Source organism: Vanellus vanellus (genome assembly GCF_965231255.1).
Source record: "Vanellus vanellus genome assembly, chromosome: 1".
NCBI classification, from domain to species: Eukaryota; Metazoa; Chordata; class Aves; order Charadriiformes; family Charadriidae; genus Vanellus; species Vanellus vanellus.
The window spans coordinates 77,188,015-77,215,858 of record NC_138905.1 but is presented as its reverse complement, the minus strand read 5'-3'; the positions used below and the strand labels follow the sequence as shown (position 1 = coordinate 77,215,858).

General features: G+C 43.0%; 3 protein-coding genes across 4 annotated transcripts in view; 2 read left to right on the top strand and 1 right to left on the bottom strand.

Moving 5' to 3' along the window:
- Window positions 1-8,717, top strand: part of TTLL12 (tubulin tyrosine ligase like 12) — a 30,800-nt gene extending 22,083 nt beyond the window's left edge. Inside the window, exons 7-14 of the mRNA XM_082496045.1 lie at window positions 167-283; window positions 393-587; window positions 2,175-2,286; window positions 3,126-3,277; window positions 3,359-3,440; window positions 3,913-3,981; window positions 6,123-6,261; window positions 8,194-8,717. Of these exons, the coding sequence (XP_082352171.1) occupies window positions 167-283; window positions 393-587; window positions 2,175-2,286; window positions 3,126-3,277; window positions 3,359-3,440; window positions 3,913-3,981; window positions 6,123-6,261; window positions 8,194-8,345 (1,018 nt within the window). The 3' untranslated portion in view covers window positions 8,346-8,717. The remainder of the gene's footprint in view (window positions 1-166; window positions 284-392; window positions 588-2,174; window positions 2,287-3,125; window positions 3,278-3,358; window positions 3,441-3,912; window positions 3,982-6,122; window positions 6,262-8,193) is intronic.
- A 1,786-nt stretch (window positions 8,718-10,503) lies between these two features.
- TSPO (translocator protein) lies at window positions 10,504-23,350 on the bottom strand. Of its 2 annotated transcripts, none has more exons than XM_082490552.1 (4): window positions 23,259-23,350; window positions 16,168-16,368; window positions 12,138-12,276; window positions 10,504-11,267 (listed from the first exon to the last, which is right to left on the bottom strand). In XM_082490552.1, exons 2-4 carry the CDS (start codon window positions 16,353-16,355, stop codon window positions 11,091-11,093), a joined length of 504 nt encoding a protein of 167 aa, XP_082346678.1. In that variant the 5' UTR covers window positions 16,356-16,368; window positions 23,259-23,350; the 3' UTR covers window positions 10,504-11,090. The 2 variants fall into 2 exon arrangements, with proteins under 2 accessions (XP_082346678.1, XP_082346677.1); XM_082490551.1 differs by lacking the exon at window positions 23,259-23,350 and adding an exon at window positions 22,779-22,918.
- Window positions 23,351-23,455: 105 nt separating this feature from the next.
- On the top strand, window positions 23,456-26,210 carry MCAT (malonyl-CoA-acyl carrier protein transacylase). The gene is made up of 4 exons (XM_082488978.1): window positions 23,456-24,014; window positions 24,244-24,331; window positions 24,639-24,856; window positions 25,154-26,210. Exons 1-4 carry the CDS (start codon window positions 23,559-23,561, stop codon window positions 25,574-25,576), a joined length of 1,185 nt encoding a protein of 394 aa, XP_082345104.1. The 5' UTR covers window positions 23,456-23,558; the 3' UTR covers window positions 25,577-26,210.
- The last annotated feature ends 1,634 nt before the right edge of the window (window positions 26,211-27,844 follow it).

Genomic DNA, 27,844 nt, shown 5'->3' with positions numbered 1-27,844 from the left:
TAAGATGTTTCCATGTGTTAAGAAGGGATTGTCACAGATATTGTGTATTGGTAAAGCATAATTCTTATAGAAAGCCAAGCTTAAAACTTTTTTCTGTTCAAGCATGAGTTGATCAGTTTCAGAAACCAGACTATGTTTTTCTTCATATGCCTTTTTCTTCTTCTAGGGTTTTCACAGACATTCAGCAAGTCCTCAACAACCTGACACATCCCCGTTTTGTATTCACAAACAACGAGGGAGAAGCAGACATTCTCTACAACTTCTCACACTTCAAAGATTATAGGTTGCAACTGTTCCTTTGATAATACAAATTCTGTCTTTGCTATAAAAACTGTGTTCCCAAAGGTCTCTCCAGCCTTCCTCCTTCACCCAACGTCTCCTTTGTTTTGTAGGAAGCTAAGTGAGGAAAGGCCTGAGGTAATGCTGAATCAGTTCCCATGTGAGAATCTCCTGACTGTCAAAGACTGCCTGGCATCCATTTCTAGACGAGCTGGAGGACCAGATGGGCCAAGATGGTTGCCTCGTACTTTTAACCTCCAGACAGAGTTACCTCAGTTTATCAGCTACTTTCAGCAACGTGACAGAAGGTGGCTCGTGTTTCTGCTTCCTTACATTTTGTGCTTTCTTGATCCCACTTTCCTCAAAGACCAATAGCCTGCATTTTGGGCTTGGCAGCTGTTAGCTACCATGAGTTTGCTCTTGCTGCATTAATGTTCAAGTGAATTTTACCTGGGAAGTGTGAACTTTTTAGGTATTTTCTTTAATGTAGGAGCAGTTAAGTAATGCATTTTGAAACACAAACTTTGTCGTGATTTGAACATAGATTTGAAGGCGGCTGCCTTTTGTCCAGTCAAGATCTTCCGTCTTGTATTTAGCAGATATACAAAGGGTCAAAATGTGTTTGCAACAAGTGTTGGGGGTTTTTTTCAGGGGACCAGTGGTAGTCGTTCTTGCATTTCGGCCAGAGTGGAAAATGTTTAGAGTTAAAGTACTTGAGTTCTGTAAGGTTGTGAAAGTAAAATTGAGTTTTAGTGTTAGCCTAAAGCAGTTGTGGAGCTTCAGGGTTTTAAATGCACACTCTTTCTGCTTCTATAGCTGCCTTGGAATGGATAGAAACTAAGATTTTCTTCTGGTAAGAGAGAAAGAGAGCATTAGGTACTGCTAGTGGAATAACCTCTTTTGCCTAGCATGGAGTATTCTGGTTGAGAGGTTGCTTCTTTGGGGACACTTGCTTATGGTGCCATCTGCCAGGCATTTAATTTGGCCATTCTTTGGTCTGCATACTCTGTTATTGACTGGCATGACCAGGAGAGAGTGCTCCTTCCATGTATCCCTAGTGTGTGGTATTTTCATTCTTTTTTAATATCAAGGATTGACAGTGAATGGAATGTGTATGTTGGGAATGGGAAGGAGGGAATAGAGATTTTCAAATAAACAAACAAAACAGCCTCTCAAGTTAACACCACTAACTTCAGCTCAGTTTATGCTGTTTATCCTGAAGCTCCAGAAGCTTCTCAGGATACTTTTAATAGATAGAGGAAAGACATCATCACCTTGCCCTTACTTGGAAAGATACATTGAAAGACCAGCATGTTGCTTGTTTTCCTCAAGGATATTTCAAAGAATTTTGCCCCTTGAGGTGACTAGGTACTAGAAAGTGAGAAGATGGTGCTGTGCTTTCATTTTCTTCCCATATGAACTGTTGAGATATTGTGTGATTTCTTCTCAAAGAGATAAGTTATGTCGTTTAATGTGAATGATTTGGAGGTGTTATTAGGGAAGCAGCTTGGAAAATTCCATGATACCCTGCCAGAATGTTCTCAGACTCCTGGCAGGATGATTTCCACATCATGACCTGTGCCTGTTCATGATGATGTTGTCGTGTTGATGGATTGTTTTCCCCTTTTGAAGGAGTCAGATGCAGAAGAAGGAAATAAACAGTGAAAGCATGCTAGGCCCTAACTGAGAAGATCAGCGAAAGCTACCTCTGCCTTTTCTCCCCTTAATGCCTAAGGCCTACTGCTCCCAGCTGTCAGTCAGAAGCCCTTAGTTTTTTCACTGTAGCCCACGTAAAGCATTTATTCAGGGGAGTAGGTAGATCAGTTCAAGTGGATGTTTGTAGAGATGAAATGAGGTGGATACTTACAGGTGGCTTATCTCTCTCTTCCTCTCAGAGGTGAAGACAACCACTGGATATGCAAACCATGGAACCTGGCCAGGAGCCTGGATACCCACATCACCAACAGCCTTAACAATATCATCAGGCATAGGGAAAGCAGCCCAAAGGTTAGAGACCATTGTTTAGAATATGATTTAAAGGGGAGAGCTGAAAAAACTGCTTCGTAGAAGGAGGTCTAAAAATACAAAGAAGGAAACTTATTTTCTTCAAAATTCATAAGCTGGCCATAAGTATACAGTTTCAATCAATTCAGAATTGATTCACATTCAAATTGGTCATCTCCATTTGTTGCAGTGATGAACTCAGAGCCTGGTGTTTTCTTATTTAAAAAATAAAACTTGCCGTGACAGTAATGAATACTCCAATGTGGTGCTGCTTTAACACTAATCCTCAGACTGGCAGATGAACACCTATTAGTTATAGTTAGTGTTGGTTGTAAATTTTGGAACATGATTGCTTCTGTCCCCTGGTTGATCGTTATTGCTGATCCACAGCTCTACTTAGTGGCACAAAGTACCATCTTTGCCAACAATAGATGAATCGTGGAGCTTTTATGGGGAGTCTGCAATGTGTACTCATACCTCAAAGTGTCAATTGCAGCTTTATTTCTGTTGATGTGTGGACTGCATGTATTTTCTGAAATGCAGAAATGCACAAAGAATTGCTTTACATTCCTAGTTCAAAACAACAAGGTCACTGAAATTATAAATAAAGTTAACTTTGTGATTTTTAAAAATAAGTACATTCTGGCCTCCCGCTTTCCCCACCCTGATGTCAGAGTTTGATAAAAGGTACTTATTTGCATAACAACATTTTCTTTAGAAATGTGCAGGAATAGACAAACTGAAATGTGTACAAGGATACCTTAAATCATCACAATCCAGTGACACTTTGTTTTCATTTCAGTTGAATGATATTTACTGTGACTGGTTTTGCTTTATTGTAGGTAGTGTGCAAATATATTGAGAATCCAGTCTTGTTTCACCGTGAAGATGTGGGGTTGGTTAAATTTGACATCCGTTATGTTGTATTGCTGCGGTCCATAAAACCACTCAAGCTGCATATCTATGATGTATTCTGGCTGCGCTTTTCCAATCGGTAATTATGTTCTTATTAGTGTGGAGGGGCTTAGAATTAAATCTGATACCTTGGAAACTAAGGAATGGTTCTATTCCTTAGGGCATTTTCACTGGATGACTTGGATGACTATGAGAAGCATTTCACAGTCATGAATTATGCTCCCGGTGTAACATTAAAACAGGTAAGCAAACAGTCCAAAAATTCGCTCACTTTTCCAGCATTAGAAAACCCTCCAGTGCCTCCTTTGTGGCTCTTGCCAAATAACCTATTTCATATCCACTTAAACAAGCAGTCTGTGTGTTGAAAGTGCCCTAAGTCCTAAGCAAATATTTTCCTAGACTCTTCCTCTTCTTCCCCCCTAATCATCTGTGATTAAATAAGGTAATAGAAACCTACGTCCTGAATATAACCCACATTGATAGAGACCAGTAAAAAAATTATTAAAATGGCAGCTAATCATTGTCAAAGACTTAGGTGTGACCTTTTACAACAAGAAATACTGGAACAAGGAAGGTATTCAGGAACTGTCTAATTCCCTAGTTCTCTACCTGGGTTTGTTCAAATGGCAAAAAGTATTTGATGTTCCATTCTCTTGTCATCTGATTGCTCAGTCATTCCCAACCAAAACAGTCTTTGTTGCTAAACTGTTTTAGGTACACTGTGAAGAATTTATTCCTCTGTTTGAAAAACAATATCCTGAATATCCTTGGACAACGGTACAAGTAAGTCAGCAATTCTTTCTCATGTAAATGTTCATGAATCTTTTTTTACTCAGCAAACTAGCTTTTCCCATAGTGGTGGTGGGGTTTTTTTCTCATAAGACATACTGCATGTGTATCAGTTCCACAAAGGGCAACAAATGTTAACCTTTATTTTAGAAGCATTTATTAACTTAGTGGAATGCCTCCTCAGACGTTTGTTGTTAGCATTTCAGAATTTTATTTCATAGTTACACTGAGAATTATTTATATTAGACTTAGTAACAAAGCCAGTCCTGACTACCCTCAGGATCCTGGGAGCAGGATCTTTTTTCTTGTGAGTTCCATCTATTTTGCAGAAGGTTGCCAATAATCTAAGCCCATGGTTGTGAAGACTTAGTATTTCATGCAAAATGACAGAGAAGTCCAGAATAGAAGGTGTGCTGACCATTACAGATGTTGCTCACATGACTGTGGAAAAGTTGTTTTCAAAGCCTTCACTATTCTTCTGTAGAATATTAACTCTGATTCTGAAAAGTTGAACTACTGAAGTATTCAGGCTCCTGCTTCTTTTGTCCCAAATGGCTTCACAAGACAAGGAGCTCTCAGAACAAGTAGGAAACTGAAGTAAATAGGAAATTACAGTTTATAGCAATCTCAGTGAAATGGCATCATGGATTTTGATTTATCTATTTTAAGCAGAGCTGTGGGTCTAAAGAGCTCCCTGTGCACTTTCAGGTTTGCTTGCTGTGCAAGCCGGGATGTGCCCAGCTGTGCCCAAGTGGTTGATAGAAATAAGCACTGCCCCTGCTCCAGGGGTACTGTGCTTGAAGGGTTACACTGCCAGACTGGATGGTGCAGAGGCTGCATTTGTATACTGTGGCATAGTTAAAGAAACCAAGTTAGGCTGGTGGTCTCTCTTTTCTTCAAGACCCCTCCTCCACCAACATAACATCTCTGAGCTAGTAAGTTAGAACCCGTTTGTTAAATTAAATCATACCTTTGAGACCGCAATGCAGAGTTTCCAGCTGCTGCCCCAGGTTCTCTGTGTTGGCGAGCTGTTCATTGCATTAATGTCTTTTCACAATAAAAACAGGTGGTTCCCTAATACTAGGGCATCTTTTATCTGCAAAGAGGAAACTCCAAATACTACAGTTACATAAAACATAAGGGAAGGTGGATGAGGGCCTTCTCATTAACTTTTGCCTGTAATTCATGCTTGAAAGAAAAAGTTGAATATGAAGAGAATGTGCACAAAACTGAATCATTATATTCTTCTGTATTTATCAGGAGCTAGAAGATGCAGAATGAACAGTAGCTGAGCATTTATATGTGCATATGCTGTCAAAAGTGAATAAATTACCCAACTGTGGGTTGATTTCCATAAATGAATTTACATCAGTTTTAACTAGAACCTCATATCCAATCAATGATACTCAGAGTATGACAGGTTTTGCAGCATTCGGTTTAAAGTAGTCTGGGAGAAACTGCAAGGGGTGAAAATAGAGATGTCAAAATACGTACTGTAGGTTACCCAAAGTAGTACGCTGTGCAGAATAGGAAGTATTACACTATCTTTTCATTTGCAGAAGGAATGGTTCATTGCAGTATGAACTCAATGATAAAATTCACACCTCTATGTTCTTTCTGTTTTATTTCACTTTCACATTGGTTATCTGATTGTTTCTCAGAAAAACAACGTATTATATTCTTAAAATCTGCCACGTCCCCATTACCCTTTTTAGAGGGGTCTAAGTGGGTAGAAGATTTTTCATTGCAGAACAGAAGAAAGCTAGAATACAACTTAATAGGCAGGAAAAAGTCAGAACTTCACAGTTGTACTGCTGGTGTTCACAGAAATTTCCTGGGTTTTCTTTTTCCCCTCCTCCACACATAAGTGCAATACTGTACATAAGAATTAACCCCCTTCTCAGATATTATATTAAATGCCCTATTTACAGGACTTCTGTAATACTGATTTGCTCCCCGGAAAAGTATGTGGATATTGCCAGGTGCTTGGCACTTTCCCTGTGTAGATTTTCATCTGTTGGCTAGTGTAATTTATACAAACTCTTTAAAAAGCTGTATGAATAAAGTGATTAAAAACATGTTTATTGCTTTTATGGAACCTCACTTCTCATTCAGAGACCTTTTTCTGTTATTAGGCAAATATTTTTAAGGCATTTGCTGAATTGTTCCAAGTTGCTTCAGCTAAACCTGCACCTCTTGGCATCTGTGATTATCCATCATCAAGAGCAATATATGCCATTGACTTGATGCTTAAATGGGACACCAGCAGAGATGGTGAGAAGCTCATTTCATTGAATGTTGAATTCTTTATATTTGTGGGCCTTTTCAGAAGTTTTTCTTCTGTCTAAACTCTTACTGTTTTTCAGGCAGTGAGAGCTGTGTGCTCTGTGCCTCCCACTGATATCTGCAACTCCAGATATGCTTTGATCTGTGGGGTTAGCATCTGCCATGCTGGTTAACAGGAATGATGGGGGAGCTGTTAACTGTGCTTGGCTGAGTCCTTGCTTCCCTTGTGCCCCTGCTAGTGGCATTCTCTGTTTAAAAAAAAAAAAAAAAAAAAACAAAAAACTGTACAGCAATCTAGTCACTCTGACAGAGATTTCTTTCCCCTTTATGGTGAGAGAATGAAATACCTGTCTGTCTTTATAAAAACCTTATAAAGAGATATCTTGCTATCTGTGGCTTCCAGACTTGGACCAGTGTCTTCAAGGCACAGCTACTTATTAAAGCAGTCTTCACTGCACAGTTACTTATTAAAGGAGAGAAGGGACCGCATTCACCATTTCAGTGCTATTGATGTCCTCAGGATCATCACGCAGTTCTTGCCAAGTCTCTGCAAGAACATGTATGTGAAGCAGCTTCATGTTAATGCCACAGCATCAGTAACTACCTGGATGCTTTCTTCCAGTCAGTTGTGGAGGACTGGTAGCAAAATTTGCCAAACAGGGTGAATTCTTTATTATCTCACCAAGAGGCTCAAAAATGTTCTGTAAGCATGCCCAACCCAGACATGTCTCTCTTGTGCAAAGAAAAGCAGCAGATGCACCAACACAAAAAGGACTGTTGGAGGACTATTAAACAGAACTGAGTGTACTCTTTTCTTTTAAATTGCTTGTGCACAGATTGCTTTTCTTGTTAATTGCCTGTGCACGGATTTGCTTGAGGAGTGACTAGATGTGTCAGTACCCCTAGCCCACTGCTGCAGTGGCTGATTCTGTAAATATTGAATCGCTTCAGTGGAGGGAAACGATTTTGAAATGGGAGGTGTAGAATTGAGCCTTTGCTGTGCAGATCAGGTGGGGCAAGGGTTTGAATTTGGGTCTGCTACATCCATGTTGAATGCTTTTTCACCTGTCCCAGAGTTTTATTGAATGGGAGAAGCAAAGCAACTTATTAATATTAATAGCTCGAAGAAAACTATTGTAGTAAAAGGACCAACCTCACATTACAGTCCTGGGTGAACAGGAGCTGCACAGGTCCTTAGCCTTTGGGAGATGCAGGCATGGGTGCGAAAGCCAGGGCTATGATGCTGTAGGCAGCCTATAGACAAATAAGTTAGTTGCTTCTGTGTAGAGTATGGTTTACCTGTGAATCAGAAGCTTGTACCCTCACTTTACAATACCAACACCAGACAGGAAATAAAATCCTTTTGTTTCTCTCAGCACAAAATGTATTCGATTCTGAACCGTCTTGATGAAATTTCAAGAGAAAATTAAACTTCCTGACTTCCTTCTAGGAGTGAGATAAAGTGGCAGGTGGGAGTGGCTGAAGCGTAAAGGAACAGGACTGCTAGAACTAGAAAGGTAGATATCTAAAAGCTTTAAGAAAGGAAGGTTTGTACTGAAATGTGAAAGAATAAGCAGAGTTTTCTGGAAGATGTTTCGAACTGTCAAGCAAGAGAGCTGTATCGGGGAGATCCTATTAAATTGCTGCGAATTCTCATTCTAAATGAGGCATTGGATTAGCACAGTGATTGCAGAATCTTGGATAATTGTTCTCTGGATAATGATGGTAGAACAGACCTCTGTCCCTCCAAAAAAAACTCAAAACCACTGAAACAAAAACACCCTACCCGCTTGCCAGCTTGGGCCATAAAAAATGGCCTTTTCCAGTCACTTTCTATAATCTCTGGCTTAAAGACAAGTAGTGATTCAGGATCTCTATAGAGCTTGTATTAAGAGGCAATGTTTGTATTCCCCTTTACAGGGAAAAGAATTATGCAGCCTCAGATCCTGGAAGTGAACTTTAATCCTGACTGTGATAGAGCCTGCAAATACCACCCTACCTTTTTTAATGATGTCTTCAGCACCCTATTTCTGGATGAAACAGACGGTTGCCATGTGACGTGCATTGTCTAGCCACAGGAGGCTTGACTCTATTATAAATTTCCTTCCCAGATATGCTTGACAGCAAGACTTATATTTCAGTTCTATGAGCTGCTGATGCAAATATTTTCCTATACTGGTAACACAGGAAAAAAATTGTATTAGAAAAACATGTGTATGCCATATACTGTATTAATAATAATTTTGTCTGCATTTTTCTTGTCTTGCTTTGTTCTATAAGTCATCAGTTTGTGTTGACTGTGTGTTGTTTATTGAATATGGGAGACCTCAAAATAGGATAGTAACTGGAGCAATTGACTTGTTTTTCAGGTAGCCTGAGTGCTTGCTTGCTGGGAAACACTGTGCAAGTTCCCCATGTCAACATTAAAACTATAATTTACTGAATCATGTTGGAGTTTGTATATCTCTTTCTTATCTATCTATCTGTTATTCAAAGATCTAAAATGTTCTGATGGGAAATGCAATGAACCACTAGGGTAATGGGATTAAAGATTTGATGGCTCTTACCTTTTTTCTTATTTAAAAACAAAAAAGAGGCAAACAAAACCCACAGCATTTAGAAACTGTACTGCTGGCTGTCCTAGCTTGCCCCTTAAAGAAACTTGATTTTTAATTTTTTTTATTTTTTTTTAAGAAGGGGTAGGGCAGGAAGTAAGAAGGATGCAATGTCTAGAGCAGCACAGGAAAGCAGAAGCCTGAAGGAATGAAAGGGATCTGGGAAACTCTGCTAGAAGCCCAAGCAAACTTTGCACTTCAAAGTTTAGGGCCTAAGATAGAGGTATTTGAGAGTGCCGTGTCAGTTTGAAATTAATCATTCCTAATCTCTCCTCCCTCCTCACGTCAGGGTAGCTGGCTGAAACTTAAGATATTTTAGGTGGTATATATGTTGCTTTGTATGTACAAGTTGCAAAAATTCTGCTGTCCCTCATGAAGTATGTATTATGTGGGTAGTATTTTTTTTTTTTTAAGCTAGTTGGAGCAATTGGATCTGCTTGAGAGTGAAGTATAGTTATAAAATTGTATAAATGTTCTAAACCTTGCTTCAAGCTTTGCAAATATGCTACATGTTACACTTCATGATCAGGAAGGGAGAGGGATATTTCAGGCTGGTCTCCTTTTTTCCACTAACTGGAACATAGGCTGGAGAAATAAACCATCTGTGTCTTAAGAAAATTTAGTCATTCCACAGGTGGGGCAGAAGGGAGAGCTGGATTGCACAGTCAGAAGCGGTGCTGACAGCCATATCGCTCTCCTGCTCATGAGTCAGAACTTTTTTGGACTCCTTACTTAAATGTGATTAAAGAAACATAGTGAAGTGCTTAACATAAATGGTGTGACTACTTCTGGTGCAGGGAAAAAGTTTGTGATAGAGAATATAGTTACAGTAAGGGGTGCTTGAGACTAGATGTAAAGGGACATGCAGTGCTGTTCAGCAGATGTATTTTACACTTGTAGGAGAGCAAAAGGCACTTTCTGCCTTCAAAATACCAAAAAACATGTAACGAAGTATAACTGTGGATGTAGAGTAAAGGGGAAGGTTTCCCTCATCACAAAGGGAAAAGTGATGTCATGCTTGGCAAACCAGAAGAATGACTTTTTAAAAGCAGTAAGATTTGTGCAGTGGGACCACAAGCTGTGGGCAAAGACAGTCTCTTGTTGTTGTAGTCTTAAACAAGAGATGGTTGTATTTTATAGGAAGCAACTGGTTGAACTAAGCATCCCAGATCTTACTATATCAGCTACCATAACCCTGAGGAGAAATCCTTGTTTCTATTTCTAAGCAGCTGAAGTAAGAAGGTGTGGGTAAGACACTAGTAGCTACAGTGTATGTAGAGCCCTTGCTGGGCAACAGACCCACCCGTGGCCTGGCTGCTGGCTCCACTGTCAAGGTCTGGTGGTGAATTGGCATCATGCTGAGGGTCCAGGTGGAGCACGTTAGTGCTGCCTGGCCAGTGCTGCTGGTGATGCCTCAGAGGTGTGTGCAGGGGCTGCTGAATGTCTTCTCAGTTTCTGTCCAGGTGCTCTGAATTTCCTGTTTTGTCTGGCCCATTGCAAGGGTGAGGAGAAGAGATGAAGAGGCTATCTTTGAGGCTTATAGCATCCTGTTGCCTTCAGTGTTTTTTTTGCTCAAAACCATTTAAAAACAATAAAAACAAAGGAACAAGGTTAGTAAGTTTACATGTAGTTTAATGCATTTAGCTGACACTAGATTGTACAATGCTTCAAAGTGGGAAGGCACCAACTGTGGAAAAAAAAAAAATCTCATTTCCAGAGAACAATGACCAGAAGATAAACATCTGGCAGCTGCAGTTGGACACACAGCACTAAAGCCCTGTGTCTAGTGGTAAACATGAAAGATTCAGGCCACAATCATGCCTGTCACTGTTAAGAGCAGCTTTCTGGAAGCTGTGTTAATATATGGCTGGATTTCTTCCTCTGAGCAAAATGAAGTTGGAGTTCATGCTTACTTCTGATAATAGTTAAAATGCTGTTGTCATATAAAATGTAATGCTGTAAAATAGAAAATGGGTATTTTTCAGTCCGGACTATCTTCTAGTTTGCTATAAAACCCAGTCAGGCATACACCTCTTTGTGACTTGCCTAGTAAAGACGTATTTGTTTTAAACAAGTACTGCTTTGTCAACTTGTAACTAGCAAAATTATGCTGTAAGTAGTTCAGCTAAAAATAAAATAAGGCCATAACTTTATTTAGAAAATTCTTGGGGGGTGGGGGGTGGAATCTTGGCTGAAAACTGTTTATTCAGATTGTTTCTTGTTGCGATTGTCCTTCCAGATACGGTAATTAAGCGCAGAAGCCATGGTTAGCCAAGCTAAATAAGGAACCATCAAATAAGCTGCTGTTTTGTTGATGTTGTACCAGGAAGCAGTTGTAGCTGTTGCCGCACCAGTTGTGAGCAGGAGAGTCACCAACCCCTGAAATACAGGAAGGTGGTTAGCGTTGGTTTTACTTGCTGCATTTTCTTGACCAGATAGTCTTTGTGTGTCTCTTTCCACTTAGCTCTGGCACTTGTTGGATCCCTCTGTGGGTTAATTCCTTCTCAGAAAACCCGCCAGCAAAAAAAAAACAGGCAGATTTCTGTTGATTTATGAGTTGAATTGACTCATAAAATGATACAACAGTCACAAAGGGCATTGCAGGTGGGAGCAGGAGAGGGAGAATAAAATCCCTCTCACCCATTCTTTTTGGCAGCAGGAAGTGCTACATCGACTACAAACCCAGTGTGACTTTGAGCGAGTCAGTCTTTTCATGTTGCTTCATGATGCTGCCTGAAGAGATGCAGTGTGAGTGAATCAATGGTGGATTGCAAAGTCTTCCACTATTACAGCACTGCATGTATGTATTTAGAGAACTAGGCAAATATTTTTAATTATTTATTTTTGTTTTTGAGGCAAGCTGTTTCTCTTCAGACAGCAGAAAATTAGTCTTGTCTAAAATGGGTGCTGATTACCTGAGTAATGTTGTGATAAGCTTCTTATCACTGCTGTTTGCCAAAGATACCTAGGAATTTTAGTAAGGCACAAATGTTTACATTTTCTAGTCACACAAAAGCTCTTATCAAAGGGTGGCAGAAAGAGCTTCATGAAATTTAAGGATGTAGATATGTAAATTCTCTCAGGTGGCTGCTGGCATGCCTTAAAAAGAATTTTGGAAAACTTCTGCAAGCCATATTCTGTACTCGGGCTCATTTTCAGGGAGAAAAGATTATAACATAAAACTTTCTGCTTAGCACCTGCAAATGACAGCAGTAGCCTATGATTAAGAAACTTACTTTTTCCACTTACCCATCCCATTTTGTGAGCTCCAAAAAATATTGGAGTCCATGCCCAGTTTAATGCCAGCTGTCCCGCATACAGACCCAGAGGAACCACTGACTTTTCATTGAAGCCCCCCAGTTCCTTCCACACCAGGTAGGAGCCATATCTGGAGAAAGTAAATGTAAGGTGTAATTCAGTAAACTGGTTAGAAAGCAACCACAAATTCTTGATCAAATGAAAGGACTTCAGTGCTAGGATCTAAATTTATTTGGAAAAGTGGATATCCAGGTACTACTTGGCACAGTAACTGACTGTACAGGGTTGATCAGCTGCTTCAGATTGCAATATGGAGAGAGAAAAATTCCCTGTCCTGCCAGAGTTCTTGCTTCTAAGTGCAGAGGAACAGATGACCTACTGCCTTTCAGTCTTAAAAGAGAAAGCTGTGTTGAAATGAAAGCAAATCTAGATGTAAGGGTAAAAGGTAAGTCTGTAAATAGTGAAGAAACTGTTAATTTTTGTACTGGGAGATGGTGCTTTAAAAATAAATTAAAAAAAAAAACAAACCCACTAACTTTGTAAGTGGATGAAATGAATATAGGAGAAGTGGGAACTGAGTGGCATCCTAAAGCACAGGTGAGTATGGGGATGGATGGAGTTAGAGCAGGAGAAACCTTGTAGTCGCCTTTCAGAAAGAAGGGGACAAAGATGGGGAGAACAAACATTTTAGGAGTTCTGTGGAAAGAATTAACCATAAGGAGCATTTAGCACCCTTCCTGTCTGCAGGGTCCTGGCTACTGAAAGATATTTTGAAAATTTTGAACAGAGCTTAATGCCACAGAAGAACAGTTCGCTGGTGGGATCCCAGAATATAAGTTGCTAAAGACAGGAATTCTCGAGATTTGGGAGATTTACTAACGTAAGGTTTATTTTTGCACCAAAGGAACCTGATTAGAACAGGGAGCATTCATCACCTAAGACTATTTCTTTTGCTCCTCTTTGATTTTCCCTTTAGACATTAGCTAGGTTTCAATCCAGATGACTGCACAGCCATTCCAAGTGATGACAGTAGAATCCCCTGGATAAAATGCCAACATCTGGAACTAAACGCTTGTTTCAGAATTAGTAACTGAATACTGATTCCATCCTGGTAGGAATGTCAGCTGGGCTGTGCACTATGCTGGACAGCAGGCGGCTTGTATGTGTTTCTGCTGGCAGTGGAGCAAAGATGGAGACCAACTTGTAAGCGTTATTTTTTTAGGAGGAGACAAACATCCATAGGAGTAACTGCAAGGAGTTTGTCTTCACTTGTAGGTCATGCAAGAAGCAAATTTTTTTTTTCTGTTTAACCCAGTTAGTGACACACGCATGCTTCTTGGCTGTTACTTTTATAGGGACTGAACAATGCAGCTTTGATTGCAGAGAGTATTAAAAAAAAAAAAAGGGGAGGCAAGGGTAAGCATTAAAAACTTAACAGTTTTTCTTCATAAAATGCATCAGAACCCAAATCTGTTCTTAAATGATTTACAGAGCCACAGTGTGGACTTAGAGTTGTTCGTACATCTGACTGACTTCAGACTAAGATCATGATGCACACATCTGCTAGGAAGCTAAATGTCAAGAAAGGCGTGTAAGCTTATTACATCTTGCTTTCAGTTATTTCTTGCTTTTAATATAGTCAAGAGATTCTACAGGAATGAGATATCTTGATCATTCAAGGAATGTGTGCGTATGATGGATTACAGAAGAAAAGGCCTGGTAATAAATATGATCTTTTCACTGAGCTAGAGGTATAGTACATAACCAGGGCCATCCACCTCAGAATATACTGATTCTGATATTATCAAAGTAAGTGATAAGATGTCACAATTTGGATTTTTAAAATATTTAGCTTGATATCCAGGTTTATGATGAGGAATCTAGAAAAAGGGTTACGAATAGGATGGTGCCAGGGGGATGGGAACAGTCTTTTTTCAGTGCTGTCCAGTGATAGGACAAGAGGTAATGGGCACAAATGTGAGCATAGGAAGTTCCATTTTAACGTGAGTTGGAACTTCTTTACTGTGAAGGTGGCAGAGCACTGGAACAGGCTGCCTAGAGAGGTTGTGGAGTCTCCCACTCTGGAGACATTCAAAACCCACCTGGACGCCGTCCTGTGCAACTTGCTGTAGGTGACTCTGCTCTGGCAGGGGGCTTGGACTAAATGATCTCCAGAGGTCCCTTCCAACCCTGACCATTCTGTGATTCTGAATTATGCAGTCCACTTGAAGGAAGCCCTTCATGGGAAAGCTGCTCAGCTCTTGTCTCTTTTGATAAAAGGCATTTTTTTATTCACAGGATAGTAATGATCTGATTCAAATGCTAACTCTTGCAATATACAAGAGTAGAGAGCAATTTTTAAAAGTACACTCTGTAAGAGGAGAAAGAAAAGAATACTGATGGGAAAGGAGGGAGAGTACATGACGCTATAAAAATTACAAAGCTTTTCTGGAAAAAAAATGAAACCAAAATGAATGTGTGAGAGCCAATTTAGCATTTACATACAGTTTTAGACATTGCATCATTGCTGTATTTTGCAACAGGTGGTGTGGTATTTAAGATAACCTGCAGGGTGACTATGTAATGGTACCTCAGAAAAGATTTTCTCTTTGAAACTTTAAATAGTTAAGCCAGGGCTATATACAAATTACAAATCACTAAAAATGTACTGTCATGATGGAAGAAATGGGAGGGGTAAGCCATAAAAGGCATACTCCATCCTAAAAAACTATTACTATTGGATTACCAACAACGTGTATTTGATAACTAGGAAAAAACATGCTGAATCTTAGTATGTAGCTAGTTCTTAATGACCAAGTGCAGAAGAGACACAAAGCATCCCTTCGTGCTTGGGGGCTGCACCGGCCTCTGTTGAGGCTCTACAAGCAGAGGCTCCACCTCTTCTCTGTGGCACAGCTCACCAGAGTTACCATAAAAGCACGTGATGTTAGGTGGACAGCTTCCAGAGCAGTCTGTGAGGAGTATCAAAACCATCCAAACAATCTCCAGAGACAACCTACATCTAGCAAAATATTTTTGCTACATCTTATTAAAAGTAGCAGCTGCTAAAATACAGTATTATTAAACTTCTAAGGTTCCTTTGGGAATGGTATTTGGCTTTGTGATTCCTTGTTCATTTGACAGTAATTGCTGTGCTGTCAGGTATTTTAAACTAGTTAAATAAGGAGGCAATATATGGCTTCAAACATTTACAGTATAACAGCCCGGCAGTTTTACTCAAAAGGACATGTATATTTTGATTTTGGTGTCTTTTAATTGAGCTCTGTTAGAACAGTTCTATCCCAACCCCGCCCTTTCTTTTTATTTTCTTAAAACTACTGGAGGACATACATAGAAGAAATCGCAGTGCTGCCTTGCTCCATCACTGCCAGCTTGGCAGGTCTTCCCCTCAGAATGAATGAGGAAAGCACATTCACAGAATCACAGAATCATCAGAGTTGGAAGGGACCTCTAGAGATCATCTAGTCCAACTCCCCTGCTAAAGCAGGATTGCCCAGAGCACATTACTCAGGACTGCATCCAGGTGGGTCTTGAAAATCTCCAGGGAAGGGGACTCCACAACCTCCCTGGGCAGCCTGTGCCAGTGCTCTGTCACCCTCACCGTAAAGAAGTTTTTCCGTGTATTTGAACGGAACTTCCTGTGTTCTACCTTGTGCCCGTTGCCCCTTGTCCTGTCACTTGGAACCATTGAAAAGAGCCTGGCTCCATCCTCCTTCAACCCACCCTTTAGATACTTGTATGCCATAATAAGGTCTCCCCTCAGCATTAATGGCAGCTTTTCAAACTCCTGCTTTTGATGTGGATACTTGTGCACACAAAATGTCCTATCAAACCCACATACAACTCCCAAAACATGTTTTTACCTGTTAAACAGGCAGCTTGACACAGTTTCTTACAAACATACAGCCACAGGAATACAGTAATAGTTCTCTAGTCACGCATTATACAATAAGCAACTCTGAGATCAGGTAAGTGCTGTAATACAATGTGAAAAACATACCCCATAGATGTATAGAGAGTTCCCCAAACAGGAGCGAACACCCAGTTAGGTGGACACCAGGATGGCTTCTGTAGAGATTCATACCACACTGGGATTTCCTTTTTGGTTACCTTGCTTCCTAAAAATCCTCCTGCGTGGGGCAAGAGTGTGAAACCCACTGCTGGGGCCCAGGCTGGTACAGCTTCCATTGAGACAGTGAATCTGAAACAAACCCAAACATGTTGATTTGGCAGAGCAATTTTAAAATGCAACTACAAAAAAATTCCATTTTTTTCAGATTTTAAAAATATACACGTGTGTAGGATCTCATCCACAGCCTAGTCTTGTCACTGAGATAGACAGCAGCTGAAATTAATGGATCTTGTACCAGGTTCACTGGACAATACTCGCTCCCATAAAGGAACGTACCATTTACAAGGGGGGAAATGATGCCTTTACTTCCCTCGCAGCTTTGTGCACTAAGATTACTGAATTTTACCTACATAAATATCCTCACCCATAAGTATGCCAGAGGAATAAAGCAGCTGGATATTACATAAACTGCACTCGGGGGGGGGGGGGAGATACCCACCAAGAGCTGTGTATTTCTGTATTCACCAAAAAGCCCATTCACTCAATGAAATGGTGTAGTCAAGAGTAAGAAAACTGTGTGTGCTTTCCTGTGCTCAAGCAAAATAATTGTATACCTTGTGTTGCATTTTTAGCCTCAAAAGGTTGCTGAGGACGCTCAGTGGCCAGTAAGAGTGATGTGAATTAGTAGACTCTTACAATGCTGCCCCGGAAGATAAACACCAGGGAGGACAATGAGAAGATAAGTACTTAAATGATGTTTTGCTAAACAAGGAGGAGATTCTGTCAGATAAATGGGGAGTGCACCTGTGGCTTCTTCATGAAGCATTCAATCAGTCGCTGCAATCTTAGCTGCCAAGCCCGTGAAGTGTACTGGATTAAACTTGCCTACAGAAGTAAGACTAAGTAATGGCTTGTTCTGGTTAGACCGCGCTGCTTTAGTTAGAGTACAGCCAGCAAGTAAAAAACGTAAGCAAGCAAGCAGGAAAAAACTTCATTGCAGATTTTCTGGCCAAAAGCCAAATGCTACAGAAGAGCTGTGTTTAGCTTACTAAAATGTAAACAGATTAGAGGTATGATAAAAAAGGGCAGAACTGAAACGTGTTATTTTTTTTCAAATATACAGTAGGCAAATACACCCAATTCCTGTTCATCTGTTATGCAGGAGGGGGAGACAGCAGGAAGGAATCATAAGAGAGGTTGCAGCAGTGGGGAAAGAGTAACTGCGGAAGCCCCAGGAGAGAAAATAAAGTTTTAGAGCAACCAGCATTTCAGAGGTTTGTCAATAAGTGCCTTATTGCCTTGGCTGTTGTCTTGGCCTGTGTTTAGAAGCTTTTATTGCTGTAGTTATGACTGCTGGGATGAGGAGGCAGGGAGCAGGGAAGAGGAAATCCCACTTGTAACAGATGTGCTTGAAGTGATAGGAAATGGCACACAGGTGACGTTGCATTGTCGCAATTCTGCTGGTACAGTGGATTTCTGTTTGGAGCACAGGTATAAGCTTGGCCAGCAAGGGAACTCTCTTCCATTATGGGTTTTGTCACTGTACTCAGGGGTCTGCCCATACAGTTATGCAGATTTCAGTAGCTGAGACCACAAGCCAGGCTGCATGGGATCAAGAAAAATCCCGGTGGTGATAGAAGCAGAGCAGAATTTTGAAGCCAAAACAGAGCGTGGAGGGACCAGTAAAGCACGCAGGATTAGAAAGTTTGTAAGGAGTAAACAAGAAAGGGCATGTAGGCTGCTGGGCTGTGGGCATGCCTCAGGGGAGAGGTGTGGGAGGGCAGTGAGTAGGAATGCACGCAAAAAAGGCAGCAGACAAAGCAGTACAACAGTCAAAGTCAAAAACAGAGCAAAAGAATGACCCAGTGAAAGAAAAACTAAGCAGGGAAGAATGCAGAACTAAGGTTGTGGAGAAGAAGTGGGAGGCCAATGTGCTAGTCTGCTGGAATAGTATCAATTAGGTCTTGGGTGGAGGATGGACAAGGAAGAGAGGGGAAAAAAAAAATATGCATAGCTCATTGCTGTAGTCATTGCTGCCATACTTCCTGCCTAATGGATTCTCCTTGCTATTTACCAGGGAGCATCTGAAGTGGAGCAAAGGAATTAATGTGTTCTCCTATGCCTAGATCTGCATTGTTATTTTCCTGAGGGAGCAGGCTGTCAGCGGCAGTATACACTACTTGTCACCCGTATTGACAGCATGAAAGGCTCTGCTTTTCCTAGGATGTCAAGGAATTTCTATGTGCAGAAGCAACAAGGTGTAACAGGAACAAGAGCTCCAACCACAAAGATTCTCTTTGGTTGCCTTCAGATAAGTAATTCCCAAAGGTTAAGTTAGAAATTTAAAGTTACTAAGATCTCACTAATTCTTAATCCTGTCGCTCTTGCTTTGCCTACAGAGAGAACACGAGGCTTAGTTCTCTACGTGTGCTATAAAGGGCTGGTTGTCTGTGCAGCTCCAGTGGGGCTATCAAATGCTGATATTTTTTTTAATTTTTTTTTTTTAAGTGATAAGCAAGGACCCAATGGGGTTTATGCTTTATTTGGACATAACAATACCAGGGTGGTTTCCTGCAGGTATTAAGCAACTGGACTTTGTCAGGGCTTCTGTCAGCTTCTCCCCAGGGAAGAAAGTTTCAAAGTATTCTGCAAGCTGAAAGTGCTAAATGCTACCAAATTGGAAAAGTACTGCTCTGACGCAGTCATTAGTGAATAAGTGATGTAGCTATGCATCTGTCCCTCTGCATGTTGGAGGAAGAAGGCTGAAATAATTCTTAGGTGACAAGACAAAGAAAATCAGGCAGGCAAACAGAAACGGGGAAGGCACAAAGCAAAGAAAGAGGGAAACTGAAGCCGTGCATGAACAGGAAAGGGGAAGAAATGGAAGTGATGAGATTGAACATACTGGCTTGAATTGAATGTTGGTGTCCTAGTCTTTTGACTACTATTACTACTAATTATATACTATGTTTTCCAATAGTATTTCTCAGGACTTCCTAAGCGCGGCAAAATACTCTCTTGCATAGTACCAAGGAGAAATTAACAAAGCCATGCAGCAAGATCAGACTGTAGGCTTGGTAGACTTGACCTAGTGGACCACAGCTGTCCATCAGCTGTCAGAGTTCCTGTATTATAAACCCCAAGAAATAAAATACTAGTGTCAGTTTCCCATAAAAAGCAGTAGCTAACTCAGGGATCATCAATAGCTGATTTTGGAAGAAGCCATGCCTGTCTTCCTCTGGTTACTCAGTGTAGGTCTTTGGTGAGAGAGTAAGTAAAAGGCAGGGATGCACTGGAGAGTCAGTGCATTTCGTCAGTGCTGTAGCCTTTGTTTGGTTAGTTGTGCAGCACCAGATCTGCGAGACATTTATAGAACACCCAGTACATTTTTTAAAAGTAATGTAATCACAGAGTATATATATAAAGGATTATCAGCCTTGACTTCCTTTTAGTCTATAGCTGATAATCCTGAAATTACTTGGTAGTAACTTGCACGGCACAGGCTTGCTACCACAGCCCCTCTGGCTGCATCTGTATTACACAACCTAGAAATAATTACTACTTTCTCACTCGTATCCCAGCTCCACTTAAGGGTGAGATCTGGTTGCACAATATTCTTGCACCCTGATTTTCATACTGAAGAAACCTGGATGTCTGTGGATGGTATCTGCAGTGTGCCCAGCGGATACCTGCCTCTAAGAACCACCACAGTTGGAAATCTTTTCTCCACACACACACTTAACTCGTTTATTTCTGTTTCTACCTCTTATCTCTGCCCTGCAACATTTTTTTCATCATCCTGCCCATTTTCTGTTCAGCCCTAGTCTGACTTCAGGCAGTTCCAGCAGAGCAGTGAGGGCTACAGCAGGCCAGTTTGTTGTACAAACGTGTTAAAATAATTTCTCTAGGTATTCAAAACATCTGACTTGCCCAAAGATGGTTCTACCTACGTAAAGTTACAGGAGAAATAAGGGGGGGACACCGCAATGCTGCAACTTGCTGCCTACTGGGCTTCTATCTTTTTCCAGGTTGTTTCTCTGTGGTGGTGTAACACGCAGAAAAAACAAACAGAAGCTTTCCATGTCCTCCTCTTTCTGGAAAAAATGTTGCGCACCCGAAAAATGGGATGGGGTGCGCCAGGGCAGGGACTACATATATCATGACAGAGGAGCTGGTTTGCTTCAGCCTGATGAAAAAATGAACTAAAGCACTTATTTATCTTCAAACAGGTCTCTGAAAGGCAGGTGGGTCCCTTCCCCTTCTCCAGGTGCTCCCAGGGAGAGCTCAGGTCAGTGGGAAGTAGAAGGAAAGAAAGGACAACTACTTTTGTTGCATTTTCTTATATCCCTTTGCTGATAAACCTCTGACTAATCCCTTTCTTGTGCAACTTAGTGCTGGCTACCCAATCACACGGGGCTTAAATTCTAGCTATCGCATTAAAAACACGAAGGAAAAATCTCTCGGTGGGGCTAAATCACCCACGTGGTTCTGGGGTTTCCAGTCCCTGCTGTTTTGAGGTAGATTGACAAAGCTGTGAAAGTAATGGAGGTCGGGGGAGGGAGTCCCCTAAGGTATATACTTTCCCTCTCCTCCTCTACAGTCTATGTGTTTGAGGGCAGATAAGGTTCTACTCAGGTCTACCCAGGCAGCGTGCAAATTTTCCCTGGGGAAAGGCTTCTTCCCAAGATAGCGGTCTGAAGAATGCAGGGGTGCATACTTCATTTATATTGATAAAACTGTTTATGTGTGTTGTGGCTTTTAACTCCTGGGAAACCGCAACACTAAAAACAAAGCTATATCATAGTCTGTGACAGAGAATACGGCTACCACAAAAAAAGCAGTCTTATCTTTGTTATCTAATCTCATGTAATAGAGAAACTTAAAACAGTATATATTATAGAAGTATCTAACAAGTGAGTGTATAGTATATGTTTATAAAATGTATTTATAACTAAAAATAAAAATTATGGCCTTCATTTAAGGATATAATGCAAGGTGTACTCATCGGGTTTAGAGACAACAAATTGCACTGCCCAGGTTACACTTCTTTTAAAATGGCAGGGCACAAGTTGTGCAAATAAGTTTAGGATTTATTGAAGACTCACACACTGGGAACTGAAATGTACACTAGAACAACATCTGCCCAGGTGGTAATTTGTCATTTACTGCTCAATCTCTTCTGATTTTCCCTATGTATGTTTGTATAAAATCCTTTGCACGCAGTGTAGTTTGAAGATGAAACATCCCTTTGACTACTCTCCTTCCGACCATAGGTTTTTCTTCTGCTGCTGCTTTGTCCCCCCCACTTGGAAAGCGTCATCCACATCTGTTCTTAAAAAAGGTTAAGTTTCTCTTGGACATTTCCAGCTTAAGTGCTGCCTAGGCCTGATTCTTTTTAGCTCGCCAGGTATTCTTTTAACTGGGGAAAATGTAACAAGCGCCACATCCAAGAGATGTTTTAATACCAGCGGGCTGTTCCTGGGGTGTCACCACTGGTAAGTCCCAAGTGTTTTACAAGCAGTCTGTGCCATTTTACAGCAAACCAAAGATGAAATGGTCACGCTGAGGCACGCTCCCAGCCACAGCGTCGCTACTTGAACTTTGCGGGAACTGGACACTGCTCTGGGCTTTCCCTCTAAAAGCACCAAACATGACTCTTCCCAGGGCTTGACGGGCATCCGGTAGGGCAAACTCTAATCCGGTGGCCCAGCGTAGATGAGGCAGCCCTTGCTGTCAGGGCTCGTGGGGCAGCTGGTAGTAAGGGTGCCTAAAAGCTCTAGCACTCAAGCTAAACGCAACAAGAGCGGCAGCTACTCTCGGGGTGCTCACTGAGGTACTGCCAGCTGACGGTACTTGGCACCCAGCATCTCCTCTTGGCTTAGCACAAGAGGAGATGCCACTGACATTATGGGTAGAGGCAGCCACAGAATGGGATGTAGACATGTATGTCGTTTGTACCCTATATCCATGTATGTCATATATATCCTGTATTACAGAATCTCAGAACGGTCGGGATTGGACGGGACCTTCAGAGATCATCTAGTCCAATGCCCCTGCCAAAGCAGGGCCAGCTAGAGCAAGTTGGACAAGAATGCATTCAGGCGGGTTTTGACTATCTCCAGAGAAAGAGACTCCACATCCTCTCTGGGCAGCCTGTGCCAGTGCTCTGCCACCCTCACAGTAAAGAAGTGTTTCCTCATATTCAGATGGAATTTCCTGTGTTCCAGTTTGTGCTCGTTGCCCCTTGTCCCGTTGCTGGGCACCACTGAAAAGAGTCTGGCTCCATCCTCTTGACACCCACCCTTTAGATATTTATAAGCATATTTATTTATCTACTCCCTGTGCATTTCAGCTAGCTTGAGAAGCTTACTGGCTTTTCCAGGTAGTTTACCTGGAGGCTGAAAAAAACGGAAGAAACCACCTCAGCACAGGACAGAAATTAGAAAAGCGCGCACAATTTACTCCCCGCGACCCTTCCGAATGGGCCCCAGATAAAAAAAAAAAAAAAAAAAAAAAACAGAATTTCTGGCTGTTCTCACCCATTTTCCTTCTCCCGAGTTAAACTTAATCCGATCTCATTTACGAAACTGCTATGACTCGCTGCTTGATACCGTTTCATAACCTCAAGTGCGGCAAAGTCGTTGCAACACCGCGACTTTGGCATGGCAACTTTCACTTTTTCTTTGTGTTTTTTTTTTGAGGGGGGGGAGGAGGAGGAGGGTAAGGAAACTAATCCTGCCATCGAACGCTCAAATTACTTAAAACGCGTTTCATGCTGGCTTATAAACGTCACTTAGAAATTCAGCGGGGAAAATTAAAAAACAACCCCAAACAAGCCCTTTCTTTGCCAGGGCCGCACGGGGAGGAGGGGTCCCGGTGGTTCCCGGAGTGGTGCCGCTGGCGGGTCCCCGGAGCCACGCCGGGTCCTCCGGGAGCCACCGGGACCCACGCAGGGGCTCCTCACGGCGGCCCACGGTCTCTCCCGTCCCGTCCCACAGGCAGAGCACCCCCGGCGTTACCTCCGCTCCCGCGCTGCCGCCGCCTGTCGTGCCTCCTCTACCGTGAGGCGGCGGCGGCGGCGTCCGGGCTCCTCCCGCCGCCCGGGCCCGCCCCGGGGTGGGACCTCCGGCGCCGGGCGGGAGGAGCAGAGGGGAGCGCGGCGTGGCGCAGGCCGGGCCCAAGGCAGCGGGGCCGGCCTCCCTCCCTCCCTCCCTCCCTTTCCCTCTGCTCCCGGCGCGGGGGTAGTGGTTGCCGCCGGGGGAGGCCGCCCGGTTCCCGTGGCAACGCGGGGCGCAGGCGGCTGGGCGGCGGCGGCCGCCATGGGCAGCTGGGCCGCGGCGACATGGCGGCTTGGTGGCTGCAGCGGGCGCGGCGGCCTCCGCGGCGTACCGCGGCGGCGGGGCAGCTCCCGCCCCGGCGGTGGGGACCGGGCGGCGACCCTGAACGACCTGTTGCAGAGTTCGGTGGGGGCCGAGGAGTCGGGCGCGGCGGCGTCAACAGCAGCAGCGAGGCAGGAGCGGCGGTCCCCCCGGGAGGGCACGGTGCTGCTTTTCCCCGGGCAGGGCAGCCAGTTCGTGGGGATGGGCCGCGGGCTGCTGCGCTACCCCGGCGTGCGGGACATGTACCGCCTGGCCGAGAAGGTGTTGGGCTACGACCTGCTCTCCCTCTGCCTGGAGGGGCCGCGGGACGAGCTGGACCGCACCCGGCACTGCCAGCCCGCCGTGTTCGTCGCCTCCCTGGCCGCCGTGGAGAAGCTCAACCACCAGCAGCCTGAAGTGAGGGGGCGCGGGGCGGTGGGGGAGGCCGGGCCGGGGCGGCCCCCTCAGGAGGAGGCCGGGCCCCCGCCGCGGGCCTGGGCCCCACTGGGCGGTTGTGAGGCGCCTCCCGCAGGGCCTTCGGCGGCCCCTGGAGGGCTCGGGGGTGTGGGCGGGAGAAACATGGTGCCCCCCCCCCCCCCCCCATGGGGGCCGGCTGATTTTGGGCCTCGGGTCTGTCTCCGTGCAGGTGGTGGAGAGCTGTGTGGCGGCGGCGGGGTACAGCGTGGGGGAGTTCGCGGCGCTGGTCTTCGCTGGAGCCCTGGGCTTTGCCGAAGGTGGCCGGGGAATGTGCGGAACCCCCGAATAGGATCTCCCACCCCCCCCGGCCCCGTGCTTTTTCCAAAGCATCACCTGTTAACGCTGTTTCCCTCCCACCCCGCCTTATTTTATTGTTTTGGTTTTTTTTTAATAGAGGATAAATTTTATTTTCTGCTTCCACTGTTCACTTGTGTAATACAGCATTAAAAGCATTGACGTTTCACGAGAGTACACTGCCACCCTTTCTTGCGCGCAGGGGCGAGGCGCCTCGAGGCGTTTTTTCTGGGGGCTTCTATTCACCCACCATCTCTGTTTTTTCCTTAGCGCTGTACGCGGTGAAGGTGCGCGCCGAAGCCATGCAAAAGGCGTCGGAAGCTGTCCCCAGTGGAATGCTGTCGGTTGTCGGTCGGCGAGAGGCAAATTACAAATTTGCCTGCTTGGAAGCCCGTAAACACTGTGAATCACTGGGTATAGAAAACCCCGTATGTGAAATTTCAAACTATTTGTTTCCAGACAGCAGAGTCATTGCAGGACATTTACAGGTATTGCTTCAGAATAACTGTTCCTCTAGTTGAATTTAACGTTTCTTTTTTTTTTTTTTTTTTTTTTTTTTTTTTAGACTTTCACTTTGCGCTTTGGTGTGGAAGTTAACCTGTACAGCCTTATTTTGTCTAACCAAAAGTATTTGATCTGTGGGTTGTTTTTTTTCCAGCGTGTGCCCAGTTGTTGGGTAGGGAAAGGAATTCCCTCATCACACTGAGTCTGTTGAGGTCATTCTTGTGGGGTGACTGAGTAAACTTTTGTTGTGCAAGACTCTCACTTCTCTCTTTCTTTTATAGGCTTTGAAGTTTTTGCAGGAGAATGCCCGAAAATACTATTTTATACGTACAAGTATGCTTCCAGTCAGTGGGGCTTTTCATACCAGACTTATGGAACCAGCAGTAGAGCCATTGGCTGAAGTCCTAAAATCAATTGAGATTCAGAAACCAGTGGTCTGTGTCTATTCCAATGTTGATGGCAAAAAGTACATGCACTCAAAGCACATTGAGAAGCTGTTAGTGAAGCAGGTGGTTTCACCTGTTTTGTGGGAGCAGACCATGCATTCTGTATACGAAAGAAAGCAAGGAACAGAATTTCCTTACACGTACGAAGTGGGGCCTGGGAAGCAACTAGGAGCCGTTCTCAAAAAGTGTAATTTAAAGGCCTGGAAACAATATAACCATGTAGATGCTCTGGAAGATGAGGAAGCAGCGGAGACCTAAGTAGCCTTTTGAGAAAAATCCACACGACTTGTGTTTTCTGCCTAATTTAAAAATAACTTTGTGCTCCCAAAAGAGGAAGTCTTAAACGTTCATGGCTTCTCATGATGAAAAGAGCACTGTGCGCATAGTCGCAATGGACATTTTCCTTCCCTGTGTGCCTCAGGTGTGAAAGGGGAGAGCAAAGTCTGGCTCTTCCATCTGTGTTGGGACTGCAAAACTGCCAATAAATACACCAAATACTCTCCTGTTTGGCCTCAATGCTCCAAGCAACTTCCCCTTTCCTTTTTTTTTTTCCTTTTTAATTTTTTTTTGGGGGGGGGTGGATTCAAGTAAAAGTAGCTTTGGCTGCCTGGTGCAGGATCTTTTGCATGGATAAGGGGATACAACTGGGCTGTTGGCTCGGGGTTGTGGAGGGCTCTGCGCTGGGCTTGAGGGTGCTTTCAGAGGAGCCGTCGGGTTGGTATGGCTTTCGGTAGGTTGATGTTCCTGTTTTCTAACTCGATTGACTTGTGGGATGTACATCTGTGTAAAATTCTTTTAATTTCTGTCCATATTGCCAGGTAGCAGCTGGGTGAGGCAGATGTTATTAGGAACATGAATTTCTTAAGGTTAAACTATAAATAAACTATAAAGCTTTTCTTGGTATTTTTGAGGCTGTGGGGCGCATCATTACTGACCTTATAGTCCACATGTGGAAGGAAGTGATTTTCCCTCCAGTAGTCCAATGCCACGTCGGTTGTGGAGAGTTACATGAGAAATCTTTCACTGAAAGAAAAGTCTTAAAAATAAATTCCCCACCTTCCCAGAGGCGCAGGGCTTTTGTTGTTCCTGACCAAGCCTCTGAGGCTGTGTAGGCTGAATTAGCCCTTTGGATAACTTCTCTTGATGGAGCGGAAAACATCAGTATTGGAAACTTTACAGAAAGATCTTTTCAGGGCACCTTTGGAGAGGGTGAACCCTGTGGTAACAGAGTGCCAGGGAGGAGGATTTGAACGCTGGTAGTTTGGTTGTCTGTGTTTTTGACTGCGTTTTGCCAGCTTGTATGTTTTCTGAAAGCAGGAGATGAGCTGGAGAGGAGCAGGTTGTCCCGAGCCCTCCCAGGAAGAGCTTCCCAGTTGCCTTGTTGGCACAGGCTGCCGTTGGGTGGGTGAGGGCTGCTGGCAGGTCCCTGGGCTGGCTGGCTGCAGGGGCAGCACCTGCTGCCTCCAGCACCTTCCTCAGTGCCTGCAGTGCTCGAGGTGGCACTCAGAACGGCTTTAGCACCAAATCCATGGGTTTGGATTCGGTAACCAACCTTTAGCTTATTAAAATAGGTCTGGTCATGTTACAACATTGGGCTGCCTATGCAAGGTACCTGCAGGGCACACAGAAAATGTCTGCTTGCTTTGTTTGCTCTTTGTCTGTAAGGAGTACTAAAAGCTTCAGGAAATAGGAGAGAACAGCATTTGCTCGGGGATCATGTACAAACAAGCAGGGAAAGGTTATATTGTGCCTATTATAGTGTGACCAGAAGCTTCAGCTGAACTCCGGGTTTTTTTTGTTTCATATTTTAACACTATATTTAACAGATATATAGGAAAAAATTAAGATATTACTTAAATGACCATGCATGTCTCGAATAATGTATTATGAAATGCAGAAAGCCTTCCAATTACAGTATTAATAATTTTGTAATTTCACATTTCTGAAAGGGAAAGTGTATTAAAAATACTGGCCTCAATTATGATTGCTTAATGGAGTGCTTAAACAGTTCTTTTGGAACTGGAATTGGCAGCTGAGCCTACCTTTACAGTACAAATTCCACTTTTGGAATGTATAAACATTAATGATTAGTAAAATACAGAAGAATTTGTCAGCTTAATGATTGGACTACTAGAAGCTGCCAGTTAAGGGCTGGGAATACTGTAAAGAAAATTATTGCAGTGAAGGCTCCTGTGTTACAGGTAAGGTGTTAATTATTCAGTAAAGCATACCAAAGTCATGGTAAGAATATCTCAACTAAATCCCATTCATATTATTAAATGTTGAATTATGTGCTGTGTTAGAAGTTTCTGACTATATCTTGTAAGGCCAAACACAGCGTTAGTGACTTTGAAACCAGCTTTTACGATAGTTGGAACTTAGCATGGCATGTTGGTGGCACTGATTTTGGTTTTAATATAGTGCTTTATAGTTTCTGAACTTTTTTAAAATTATTTAAATTTTTTTTTGTGCAGGTTTTGGAGAACTATTTTCTATTTGTATTGTTCTTACCTTTTTTTTTTTTTT

Coding starts and splice junctions, on each gene's coding strand:
- TSPO (XM_082490551.1), bottom strand. CDS start 22,903: ATGCCAAAGTCGCGGTGTTGCAACGACTTTGCCGCACTTGAGGTTATG. Junction 16,369..22,778: donor ACTCGGGAGAAGGAAAATGG/GTGAGAACAGCC, acceptor GGTTTGTTTCAG/ATTCACTGTCTCAATGGAAG. Junction 11,268..12,137: donor GAGCTCACAAAATGGGATGG/GTAAGTGGAAAA, acceptor CCTGTATTTCAG/GGGTTGGTGACTCTCCTGCT.
- MCAT (XM_082488978.1), top strand. CDS start 23,559: ATGGGCAGCTGGGCCGCGGCGACATGGCGGCTTGGTGGCTGCAGCGGG. Junction 24,015..24,243: donor TCAACCACCAGCAGCCTGAA/GTGAGGGGGCGC, acceptor GTCTCCGTGCAG/GTGGTGGAGAGCTGTGTGGC. Junction 24,857..25,153: donor TCATTGCAGGACATTTACAG/GTATTGCTTCAG, acceptor TTTCTTTTATAG/GCTTTGAAGTTTTTGCAGGA.